Source organism: Calliopsis andreniformis, chromosome 8, assembly GCF_051401765.1.
Source record: "Calliopsis andreniformis isolate RMS-2024a chromosome 8, iyCalAndr_principal, whole genome shotgun sequence".
NCBI lineage: Eukaryota > Metazoa > Arthropoda > Insecta > Hymenoptera > Andrenidae > Calliopsis > Calliopsis andreniformis.
The window spans coordinates 2,554,919-2,567,786 of NC_135069.1; the positions used below are offsets into that span (position 1 = coordinate 2,554,919).

A 12,868-nucleotide genomic window follows, 5' to 3' on the forward strand; every position below is an offset into this window, starting at 1 on the left:
AAATTCAGAACCAAGGTTTAATTAGTATCCGTTCGCAATAATGATAGCTTTAGTAGCCTTATCCACCAGCGTTAATGAGAGTAACACAGTGTTACTTTGTTCTGACGCCTATCAGTTGTGAAAACACCGATCTCTTATTTTTTTTCTAACTGTATCATTTTTAACGCCAGTGCACTTTGCCTTGTGCAAGGTCCTACATTCCTGTGGGCTTGTAAAAATCGTTTGCAACTCTGTAACTACTCAGTGCTCGCTGAACTCGAGAAGAATTATCCAGATATCGAAGCAAGCGACTGCACCTGGTTGCGTCCTGGTTCTCCACAACGTTTCGCGATTTTCCGCTTTATCTCGCCCACCGATGGCTGGCAGCAACATTCACCTGTCGATAGCAGACCGTCGTCGTCCGATATTATAATTATCGCGGGCACGCATTAACGACAGCCGCGGCTAATCAGACCGCGCGAATTGCGCGAATTACGTCGAGTCGCGACCACTTTACGAGCTGCGCGGGATAAATTGGCTTATATATCGTCCTGCTCGGGATAATTAGCGACGAGACGGGGGGAGAATTGAAATAAATCACACTTTACGATGCCGATGAAGGGAGCAGCAGAGCTGTTGATTCTGGATCAGTTTGGAGGGAAGGGAACCTAAGAGGGATTAGCATCGTTTTGGGACACTAAGCTGTCTTTAAAGTCTATAAATATATTTTTTACATATTTCTATAACTTATTCTTAAGGAGATTAGATAACAGGTATCTTTCCTGTCGAAACGTTCAGTTAGACTTTTAGTGTAACTTGCCATGCGACATGAAAAATGCTACTTGATATAATGTTACATAAGTTTTCTTCCGTATTTTAAACAAGTTTTATGACTTTGCTACTTAACTTGTTATGTTATACGCAGTAGATACAGCTTACATGATATAATTGTTTAAGAGCTTGGTAGTTTAACTGTTTCAATTGATTTGATTAAAAATTGGCCAGAGAAATAGACAGGATGTAGGCAAAATTGACGATGACAATTCAGAGGCGTTAAATCTCACTGCCAGTTCCCTGAATCGATGGCGACAGTGGGCCCATAACGCGGAACGAGGGCCAATGAAAATGGCCCTATCGCCGTAAATTCAAAGGGCCCCCACGCCGCGGTACGTCGCGTAAATCGGCTAGAATGCCATCCGACGCGGTAGGTCGCCTCCATAACGTTACGAGCATCTCTCGAAAACGGAATGTGTCTCGATATCCGAGCGAATCGCGCGAGTGAACAATCGTATTTCTTCGGTGGATCGACGAATTTTCTGCAAAGAGAGCAGGAAGCTGCTTCCTCGCGCCAAACAAGTTAGGAAGGAGAATTGGGCGATTAATTTTATGGCAACCGAAACGAGCGTCTCTGTTGGCTATAGCGCGCTTGGAATATAAAGCTTCTTTATGGTGAATGCACGTGGAGAACGAAAAGCTTTCGGCTCGAGTAGGCATCTCTTGACCACCCAACGATCTCTGCTTCCTCAGGGTCCTCACCATTATGATTTTAATTCCCTGGATTTGCTGCATCCGTTCTAAACTCTAGCTAGAAGATTCGGCTGCGTCGAGGCGGGTAAAATTAAATCCGAAACTCTGCCAGAGGTCATTCGGCGCTTAGCAGCGTTTAGCAACGTGGACTCTGCCTTGGAATTTCGGTATTGTGATCCCTCGGATCTCTAAAGACAGATTTTCAGAGTTAATTCGCCATTCGACGATCCTCTGCTCGTTCACGTGTCTTCTGAACCGTCCCTGATCGCCACAGGAATCTGCGACGCTCAGAACCGAGTCATTTGACGTTCTTCTCCGAAAAGGTCCCAATTCGGCGCCTTAATCCATCCAGAAAATGACTAGTCACGCGAAGCCCAGCATTTCTTCTCTGCACCCTGGAATGGCTGCGTGTTTTTCACAATTTCTCGCTCGGTTTCCCTCGAAGGATGTTCGGTGAGATGCTCCTCCGAGATCTCGAGAGAAAATTATGTTCGGGACGATAACGAGAAGGAACGAGCAACAGAGACGATCCCTCGTGCGTATGGGACCCTAATGGCGCCGAGTCCTGATAACAGCAACCCTATTAACGTTCTGCTAAGGCAAACAAGCCCTCTGCCCCTCCCGACGCCACTTTAGATCCCATATCCGAGCATCCTGGCTGGGGACTTTTTATAATAACTTCATCCCCGCGTGAACATAAATCCTGCCACGTCGAAGGTGGTAACGTGTTATTTGACTGATCGTTTCTTTCACGCGAGCACGTCCTGCGAAACGAAATTGCTTCCCGCCGTTTCCTACGATGAACTTAATGGAAACTCGGGAACGCGGACCGCCTCTCGAATCGATCGGCAAACAGAATTAACGCCTCGATGTCGGTCCTAATTATGGCAGAGAGAGTTACGATCCGGCCACCAAGGAATTTAATTCCTCCGCGAGATTATACGTGGAACAAGAGTTCGATACGGTCCATGACCCGTCGTAATTAAATAGAATTCCATGTGCGCGTAAGACAGTACTTAAACAAGAACTTAGCAGACTGTCCGTCGGCCCACCTGCGTGCCCGATCGTATCGTGCCAGATTTAGCAGTAGATACGGCGACTTTGGCTCGCAGGAGGACAGCAGGGACATATTTTTGGATTTTATCGGTAGATCTGCTCGAGAATACGACGTTGGAGCCACTCCAAGTGGACGCGGGAATGACCCGAATTTTGGGAGAGTCTGTGAACCTCTGTTTAACCCCTTAACGCAGAACATACAGACAGGACTCAAAAATCATAATTTTAACTTCATTTTACGTAAAATTCCTAAGTATAGGTACTCCTGTATTTTTTGTGCTCAAATCATTTCTATTCGTTGTACTAACAACTTATAATTCAGGTCTTAAGAAGTCCACTTCGTAACGATGTTATCTGATGGAAGATTCATCGCGGAAGTGTCCGATATCCTCAGGCAATAATTCAATCAGAATCGCGTCGATCTGGAAACGCTCCAACTTCCAACCGAGCATCTGCACCTGGGCCTATCCCACGTCCGAATAATCCCCGTTCAGAAAGTTTACTAAACATATTTCAGTCGTCGACAGACGTTTGCGTAATATACTGGAATTAATTGCGTCATGTTGTAAAGCATTCGAGAGATTCACTGCGGCCTATTTACCATGACAAATCCGGCAGGAGCTTAGTCATCGGCCATTGTCGACGTGACGAGTACTGATACTCCAGGTAGCGCGTTAAATAACTCACATTTTACGCGCGTTCGATCTTGGACAGTCTCCAACCTCCGATTGGACCAGATGCATTCGGCTGCGAGCGTCTGCGAAACAATTCCCATCGCAGACGAGCTTCCCGGAATTAATTAGCTTGTGTTTGGACAGCAAGTATTTCGTAAACCGAAATGAACTTGCCCGGCGAATTTCGTGAGTCATCGATTAAGCAGCTCTGCTTTTCGTGTAACACGCGAAGTGCTTATCTCTTTTCGACGCCGCGGACAGTGGATGCACAGTGCGATTAATGGATCTCGTTTGCAAGATTATTTCATTTCTAATTTTGTACTTGATGGATACGATGCTCGACTTGTCGATCATTTCTGCATCGGTGGATGTTAGAAGTTGATGGACACCGAAGTGGGCTAGTTGATGACAGTTGCTCGAATGGTTTAAGAATAAACCTGAGTTTGGCGGAAAGGAATGTGGAGGGATTTTAGGTTGAGTTTTGTTGAGTAGAAATATACACACAGTGACCTAGGAATTGCTTCAGATACACTGTTAGCCAAGAGTATGAGATCATAATCACAGAGTTAGTAAAAGAGTATAAATTAACTTGCTGGGAATTTAATACTGAAAGGATTAGACCACGCTAGATGACAGAATAGAAAAAAATAAGAAGTCAGATGGTCCCTCACTTTTGGCCAGCAGTGTACATCTAGAACGAATTTAACGACTCGACTTTACCTGTAATATTTTGTATATTTTTGCACATTGAGTGCATCCAATAACCCTTGATAAAAATTCATGAGTCACTGTAAGTGTAATAGCGTTGAATCGTGTGTTGCTTGGCTGAAAAGTCTCCTGTCGTTTCGCAGAGGAGCATCTCGGCAGGGGAATTTTACGACAGTCCTAACTGAAATTTAAATACTGTTATTATGGGTCGGCCGTGAGTCAGTGGAATGCGTATAAAAGAGCGGCTCCTCGAGCTGTCCTACAATTCGCTGGAATTCGGCCTATTTTTGTCGATTCATTAAGCCATGCACCCGGCTTCTTTCGCGGCGATTCTCTGGATAGACGGCGGTGACGATGAATCATCGTCTCGGTAGATTAGGAGCCCGCAAATTCCTCCTCCGCATCATCGACCAGCCGGTCGGGCTTTTTGATGCACACCCTCCCTTATCGCCGATGACTTCATTACTGTTTAAAGCTCGCGTCGAGAATCTGGCGAAACTGCTCCATTATTTTGTAGAGACGAAAACTCCTCTTTCCAAATCTGAAATCGATGTTCATCTTCCAAGTGCTGTATCATTCTCGCAAATTATTTTTCAATATTTTCATTCACGTCGTTAGCTGGCAAACAAGTGTGGCAGCGTCTTCTCTCGCAGATCTCCACGAATTTTACGCCCGTCCAAACGAGCTTCCGCGGCCAGCTTTTACGGTCGATTTATGAGAGGTGGCCGCGTGGTCAGGTGGCAAAGTCATTTCTTAATGCCTCCATGAGTGCCTGTTTCGGCGAAACTCTCGAGATTTCGTGTGCTACCATTCCAGCCTCTCTTCGAAGAGGTTGGTAAGAAAAATAAGCTGGAGAAAGGAGGGAACTCGAAGGAGAGGGAAAAGCACGATTGCAAGGAATGCATTTCATGCAAACTGCATTTCCAGGAAGCCAATCAGAAATTTAAAGGCAGTTAAAAGTGATAAGCAGAGGAGATCGAGGCGCGAAGGAGATTCCTCATAGGTGGCAGTAATTTACTTTCTGACCAGCGATAACCAGTATAGCAGTCTGTAATATCAGAGCCATTATTAGATATATAATTCCATTATGAAACACTCAACGAGATTAGAGAACGAGCTACTTGAATTATCAGCCCTCGGTTCAGCGAGCGACTTGATGCGGGTGTCCACGCAGAGTGTCTTCTTCTAATCAGTTAGTAACTATTATCAGTAAATTTCACGCGATAATCTTCGAGGTACAAGTTATTCCTTTCAACGTGGAAAATGGATTCACCATTAGTCTATTAGAACCTAGACCTCTGACCTCTCAGAGTTACGGGAGTCATCAATTAATATTATTCATATCTAGAAGAAATAATACAAAATAAGGATATTAGCATTCTAATAGAGCTCCATTAAGCATCAAAACACTCATGAATAGTAGCGTAGGTCATGATAGATCAGTCGTAAGCTGAACGCGATCGCCGTCTGAAAATACATCTAGTAGAAAAAGGCGTCTATATTCAGACCGACGATTAACCAGCAAACGATTATTGGTTCCATTTATCTCTCGAACGAGATGATTCCTCGCGGTCTCCTTCGCGCAGCAGATTCCCTCGTTCCCTTATCTGCCTCTTCTAATGAAATTACACGCCCCCTAATTCTGCACAGTCGACTGTTTGTCCGTGCCTCTGAATCTGTCGGAATACCGTTGTTCGCGGACGAAACGTGGGAATGCGCCTCTTTCTCGCTAAACTCCGATTACCACGTAAACCACCTCTCAATCAGTGGATGTTTGTTAATCGTTTAATCTCGATTTATCCTCGTTTCACTGCGAACCAGCGAATCCCAGCAGATACAGCTCTGCCTTTAATAACCCTGGGTCCGAGTTCTATGCTGGAAGCTGGGAGCACGTACAATTGCTCAATTACTCGCCGCAGTAATTCCCCTCGGCGATCGTGTAGAAGTAAATCGCCAGTGGAACGTGGCGGGATTACCTTTGTAAATCGGCAAAAAGGGCCGAGCCACGATTGCGACGACAACCATTGCTTCTTTTGCTTTCTGGACAGGGGGAAGCTGGCTACCGTAGAATTAAGGTGTTCTCCTGATGAATCAGTGCTCGTCGGCCGTACTTTCGACTGGAATCCTCTCGATTTTTTTCTTCTGAGTCTCGATAAAGATCGGCCCTTTGGACGACGAGGAGTCGGAAGAGAAATAATTGCGGTTGCAGTCTCGATCAGGGTCAGCGAAATGACCCAAGTTGTGGTATATGCATGTGGATTTCTCCGAAATTATATTGTAGTTAAAAAATAGGTTCCGTCCATGAAGGGAAATCGAACAAACAAACGAAAACGTTTTACGATCTATAGCAACACATGGTGATCGCTTGGAATCACAACCGCTGTTATTCGACGGAGGTAACAGCTGCGCGACTCCGATTAATGCATCTGGCGATGCCCGAGGAGATTCGTCCGTCTAGATCCGCGGTTCTCGGCTACCAGACGGTTGACTTTTTGGTCGACGAGTCGGTAGCCGCTTGTTTTTTGACCCTGCCGAATGCTCGGCCCGCTTTGCTCATCTCCGAAATTCGCGGTCATTAATCAACGCCTCTTTCGCCGCGAAAGGAATTCCTATTTTCCTTGGACGTCGTTCGCGGAACTCGAAGTTTCTTCTGCAAGTGGGTTCTCCCTTTGAAATATGCAAAGTTCGAGAATTTGCTGTAATGAGGTGCTGGACAATTGAACGACAGTGATCGAACTGGGTTTTCTTGGAAGCTTCTTGGAAAATAGGGAGTAGAGTTCTCTTCTAAACTCTGCTCTTTTAAGGGATTCTGCTCTTGTAGAAGATTCTGTTCTTTTAGAAGACTCTGCCCTAAGAAGAGACGATGAAAAGAGACTCAAGAAGGACAGCGAAGGGACACTTCACACTCAAAAGCTCTAGTTACCAAAAAAGTACCTTTATTTCTCAAGCAATTACAAGTGATATATTCAGCATCATATGTACTCGAAGCCAATTCCCATGGCGTCCTGGATACTTATCATCCTGCGGATCGAGCGTGTCGGTGTGTCAACCTATAAAGGGGACTCGCGGTTTCGTCAGGCTTGCGGTGTCGATTTCGCGCGAGCCTCCTGGTAATAAAGAGCGGCAGCCGATAACCGCAGCGTTTCCGAGGTCGGAACCTGAGGACGTCGGATCGAGAGTTCTGACGTGGATAAAAGCACTTGGTGGCTGGCAGCGTCTGCATTGCCAAGGTCGATCTAATCTTGGCCCCCACAGGTAAGGGGAACCGCGTGGTCACGAAGCAGACACAGTAATAAACCAACCAACCGTTGACCAAAGTGCAGCGAGTTCGAAAGAGTTCTCAGAACCGAAAGCTATGGTTCAGGCGTCATCGATGAGGGCGTCTGGCTCGCGACTGTACCGAAATAGGTGTCTGGCACGGTTCGGGCTCGGTTCGCGAACTCTATTGCCAAGGACGCGGCATGAAAGGATACTTCAAGGCAAATCGACGCGATCTTCTGCACCGATGCGCTTCGTGAAAGTCGATCGAGCGGAGCGCTGGCGCGGAACGAGGATCGTTAAATTGTCTGCTGAGTTCCGCCGCGGCGGAAACCTCGAATTTATCGTCTTTGTTCTCTTGATGAGAATCCGAGGGTAACCTTCATGGAACTGGGAGACAGAGTCTTCAGAATCGTCACGAAGGTACAAAGAAAGCGCCATGTTCTCGTAAACAGAAGAGAAGCGCAGGGGAAGCATCGATAAGGATTCTCGCGTGTACCAGCGAGCCAAGACGATCTTAATCTCGCTCGACAGGGTTGATACAAGAGAACTCGAGGAGGCTTTACGATTCTGGGCTGCGTCGATGGCATCGAACGCTCGCGAACTCGGTCCAGCGATTTCTCGAGCCGGATACTGGCGAAAAGGATCGTCTGAGGCTAGATCGATGTCTCAGAGTCGTGAGAGTCCCAAGAACTAAGCGTGGACGTTATCAAGGTCGCGAGAGATCCTACTCGACGCACCTAATCCTGCATAATCAGAACGACAAGTCGTAAATTTCAAGGATCTCTCGTCAACCATTTATCATCGATCCTACGAGACCTCGACAGGGGCCATATCGATCCTAACTCACGCAGCTCGACTCAACATCTGTCCCAGACGCTCCTGAACCTACCGTCCCTTGTTTGATACGAAAACAGAGTTATCTCGTGGTGGAGGTTCCACGACGCAAGTAGAAACATCAAGGCAGAGATTTATGAAAACGTTCCACTCACTGTATTAGTGACATCCGCCTGCATCCCTGGCTCTGGCTCGACTCCAGCCTTGATGAGGTCCTCCTCCTTCTCGTTGTCTGGAGCGTTCATGTACTCGTCGTAATCCTGCTCCAGGCTCTTCGTTTTGGCCTGGCCATCGATCTTTGAACTCTTCTTCTCGTGTTGCTCTGGGGTCTTCGACACGGTGTCGTTTTTGACGACTTTATGGTTAGTCAGGGTATCCAGCAATTTGCTGGAGGAATTCTCGACGATCTTTTTAGTGGAATATTGGCTGGACGCTGAGCTCACGTAAGGAGTAACGGGCTTGCTCTGAACGAGGGGCTTAGAAAGGTTCTTGGGTTCGTACTTAAAATTCCCAAAGGCGTCTCGCTTCGTGTACTTGTCCATCTCGATGTTCCTGTAGTCTCTTTTAACAGTCGTTTTAGGTGTGGTTGGGTCGTCAGAAGTGAGCCTCCTAATGATATCATCATAAGTCTTCAGGGGCGCCTTCTTTTCGCTCTTATAGAAATCGTTGTCAAACTCCTCTTCATCTTCGATCGGATCCTCGTCCTCGGTCCACGCTTCATCTTCGTCTCGATCCACGTCATCGAGTCCATCCACGTGGTAGTCGTAATCCTCGGAGTTCTCGATCCTCCTCCTGTCGTTCTTGGAGAACGAGGGCCTGGGTTCCGTGGAGTTGGGTCTCCTCCTCCAATCATCGAACCTCCTCGATCCTTCATTCTCCTCCAAGCGGTGCTTCTTCCTGGCGTCGGGACGCCAGCCACGTCTCGACGCGATTCTATGCTTTCGTCCATTCTTCCACCACGTATATCTCTCAGTGTCCTCATCATCGTATCGATGTTTATCAGACTCATCCTCATCGTAATCGTAATCCGACTCACGGTTTCTTGGATATCCAATTTTACGATGGGTCCTGTCTGACCTCAGCCTATGGCTCCTCCAGTACCGAAGGCTAGCTCTGCGTCTGTCCTCCTCTTCCTCATACCAAGCTCGATATCCAGCTCGATGGTACCTCGTCGGGTATCGCGGTTCGAACATCCGCCCGTGAGGACCGATCCTGGATCGAGGATAGGCTCTCTCGTAATAGGCTCGAGCCTCGTAATCATCATCCTCTTTCTCCTCCTCTTCCTCCCAGTCCTCTCGCTCTCCTAGCGAGTCGTCGTCCTCGTAATCGAGTTCCTGCGACCAAGAGGGTCGCCTGTCCAGCTCGTGACGATTCCTCCTGCCATTTGGCGACTCGTGCCTATGCCTGTGCCTGTGCCTCGAATCGCTAGTAATGTCCTCGTGCTGGTGATGCCTGGCCTCCGCCGCGAACAGGCCGTAAGCCATCAGAAGGATCAAGAGCAGCAGCAGCCTCCTGTCGCGCATCATTTCGTCTGCCAAACCAGGTCTCAGGCACCTTACATTATCCTAGCCACGCGATACCTGGTGTCTGGAGACCAAGGATCCTCAGGGACACATCACGCGCAGTAGATCCACGACTGCTCGTAGTCGTGGTCATCAATGATGGTTCGTAGAGTGAGCCTGTGGCAGAGGTGGGAAGCAGTGAAATCGCCGCGGGCGATTATCACTCCCGCTGGCGAATCGACGTAACGGTGACGGGCTGATCCACGTGGTGATCAGCGAGGAAACACGAATATCGAGAGGGGCCGCGACACAGCTGGCTTTTGGCCGCGTTCCAGTTCACTCGATTCCGCAAAAGTGCCAGCGCAACGGTAATCCTCGAAGCGTGGTTAGTTCTCGCGATTCCGCTCACGTCTCGCGCCTTCTTGCCTCGTCTATCGTCTCGACCGACAGCTCCGCGTCCATTCTCACGTTCGTCGCGCCCGATCCCTCGCGACGATCTCCCAGCCGATTCGAGCGTTTTGGAGCGACTGGCACGAGCTTACTGCCTCGACCTGTCGATTCTTCGGGACCACCGATCGGCTCTAGAATGATTAAAACGCGCGCGTTTTGCCCACCAACCGGCGCACTGCTCTCTCTTTCTCTCCCTCTCTTGTCTGTCGAGTCCAGCGCGCGAAGATTACACCGAATCGTATCGCGGACCGAATGTCGCGGGCGACTGAGGCCAGCCTCCCCGGCCGCCGGCTTGAGAGATCGCGGAACGCACTGCGCATGCGTGTGGGCGATATTCGTCTCCCCCTCCCGCTCCCTCCGTCACCCCCGAACGTCGGCTTTTCTGCGTCCCCTTCGTCCCTTACCTGTGCGCGCCCGTGTGCTACCGCACGAACGTGTGCACGCGTTGTTCCACGGACTCCTGGTGGACGCGCGATGGATTCGAATGATCCGAGTGATGGGAGAGGTGATGGAGGATCTTTCAAAAGCCTTGGAGTATCGGGACCATCCCTGACTTCATTCGTTTGACACGGTGTTTGGGAGAACTTTTTATTTCAGTTTCAATTGTGGACTGTGGTAAGGGAAAGGAAGTGCTAAAGAGAATAAGCCTAGCTATCGAAAAAACGCATCAGGCTTTAATTTCGTGGTACATGTATTAAGTAACCGAGATCTTACTACAATTGCTACTAAAATTCGCGACAATTGTATCCTCAAGTGTACTCATACCCATATTTATACTTAAGAAGCGAATCACAGAAGTTGTCACACTCTCTCAAACACCTTAAAATCCTTCGAAGCACTTTTTACGGGGATTACGCGCAAGAACTGAAACCCAAATCGGAAGGAGCACCGTGTCGATCGCGATTGCCGCGGAGGTCGTCACGTAACCGTGCATCATCGTCGTTCTTCTTTATCTGTCCGTATCGCGGCTGCAGCAGCCGGTACATGTGTTTCCGTCACGCATCGCGGCCCGATTCGTGTACCGTGGCCGATTTTACGATCGCCTCTGTAAGCGACGCCCTGCTCGGCCGCGTCCCATTCACTTTCGCGTCGCCATTCAGGGATGTTCGGGAGGACCACGAAATACGGTCGAAGAGCTCGCAAGAAACGAGAGGTCGATAGGATCGCGCGATCGGCTGGTCTGCAACCGGTACAACGAGGACTGGTTTTTCGTCGCGTACGGAGGTCGTCCAGCGGTTTTTGTCGCCCTTTTAAGCTGGTCGCGCCGCGATAAATAAACACGGTTAGCCCCTCGACGGCTTCCGCTCCGATTCGATCCTCGATAAAAGCACTCGCGACCTATCGCTGGGACGCATCGCGAAGACATTCGAGCGTCAGTGGTCCCTTCTTGCCCTGGACAGGATGGAGGAAAAAGGAAGACTCTGTCATTCGAGGCGACGGAAGCCTTTTCAATCGCTACCAGCATCCTATCCATCGGGCATCTCGATACCAATTCAATTGGCGAGGTGAAGAATAGTTCAAGTCTAAAAACCGTATGTTGAAATATTTCATCTCAACACATAGTTCTGAGCATTCTACAGAACCCAGCATTCTTTAGAACCCAGAGCCACAGCCCACTTTTTCAGCTCACAAATTCTTATCAAATCCACTTGTTCTCTGTGTGATTTAATACGCTTTAGCTTTGGGATCCAGATGTTATTTTGAGATGATTTAAAAATCGCTAATTTTGTACTTATACTGTTCTCCAGTTCACCCATTCAATTCAACCTTCGTCAGCGTTTCACCAGATTTCCAAATTCCATCTTTGGAAGCCTCTCTCTCCTTTAGCAGCCCGACGATTTTTTCACGTTGAAAAGAATTGATTGCAGACGATGCATCACTGGGCCACACGATTCTCGTACAGCTAGAATGTAGGACTCCTTAATCGTTTCACTCTCACTTACCGGTGTTAACCTCTCAGCCATTCGTCAGGATTCTCCACGCGGGCGATCACGGCCGTCGACGCCAAATGATCGAATCAGGGAATTCGAATGGTGCCCTGTGTGCGTAATCAGCCTGGCAGATAAATGAGGTGAGCAGCCAGGTGAGAGGGAGCAGACAGACAAATGACGCTCGAAGTTCGGCTGTGTAAAACACTCTCGTGGAATTCAATCACTCGATCCGCGCCACGCTGGGAAAATTAACGCCAGGGGCTGACAGATGCACATGCAAGTAGCGTGCATTTTTCTCGTCGATATTAGCTATCGTTTCGCGCGCTGCGCTTCTGACAAAAAGCCTGAGCGAACGAGAGGCGACAGGTCGAAGTGGTCCCTGCTGCGAGGAAGCGGCGCTTTCGTATTTCTATTTCTGAACGCGACAAAAGACATATGCCTGAAGCTGCGCTTCCGTGGAATTCCATCAAGAGTTTCGTGGGCACGGAGCGAAATTAGTCACGCGGATTTAGGCATGGCCCGCGTGCCTGTGCGTCTGGATCCGCCGATTTGTTCTATCAACGAAACGAACTCTCTCACACAATTTTCTGTAAATCATCGCGCCCTGCGTTCCTGCCTGACAGATACGTCTCGTTCGTGACAGGGTCGAAAATTGCCTTGCAGAGGATTTCGCGTTCTGTGCTTTTCTACCTGCTGAGGCTTTTCTGTCGACACTTGCAAGATGGTTTAGATTCCTTAGATTCTTAGAAGTATTATGTGTTGTAGATCTGCAATTCAACGTCAGGCATTTTTAATTGCACACATATTTTGCGGCCGAGAGATGACCCAGTTTCCTAGTTAACGATGTTTAGACGTTGGCTTCTCTTTCTTTGACGCGAAGTTCGATATGGTGCAATATAGTGCATCGTGGTGTTACGTTATTGAACGTACTTGAATTGTGCAACGA

At 48.3% G+C, this 12,868-nt stretch overlaps 1 protein-coding gene and 1 long non-coding RNA gene across 6 annotated transcripts in view; one reads left to right on the forward strand and one right to left on the reverse strand.

Annotated features, from left to right (window-relative positions):
- LOC143182227 (uncharacterized) overlaps positions 1 to 9,752 on the reverse strand; it is a 59,039-nt gene extending 49,287 nt beyond the window's left edge. For both annotated transcript variants that reach the window (XM_076383116.1, XM_076383115.1), the window contains exon 1: positions 8,195 to 9,752. In XM_076383116.1, the coding sequence (XP_076239231.1) occupies positions 8,195 to 9,565 (1,371 nt within the window). In that variant the 5' untranslated portion in view covers positions 9,566 to 9,752. The remainder of the gene's footprint in view (positions 1 to 8,194) is intronic.
- LOC143182235 (uncharacterized) overlaps positions 1 to 12,868 on the forward strand; it is a 66,912-nt gene that overhangs the window by 35,184 nt on the left and 18,860 nt on the right. The window lies entirely within an intron of this gene.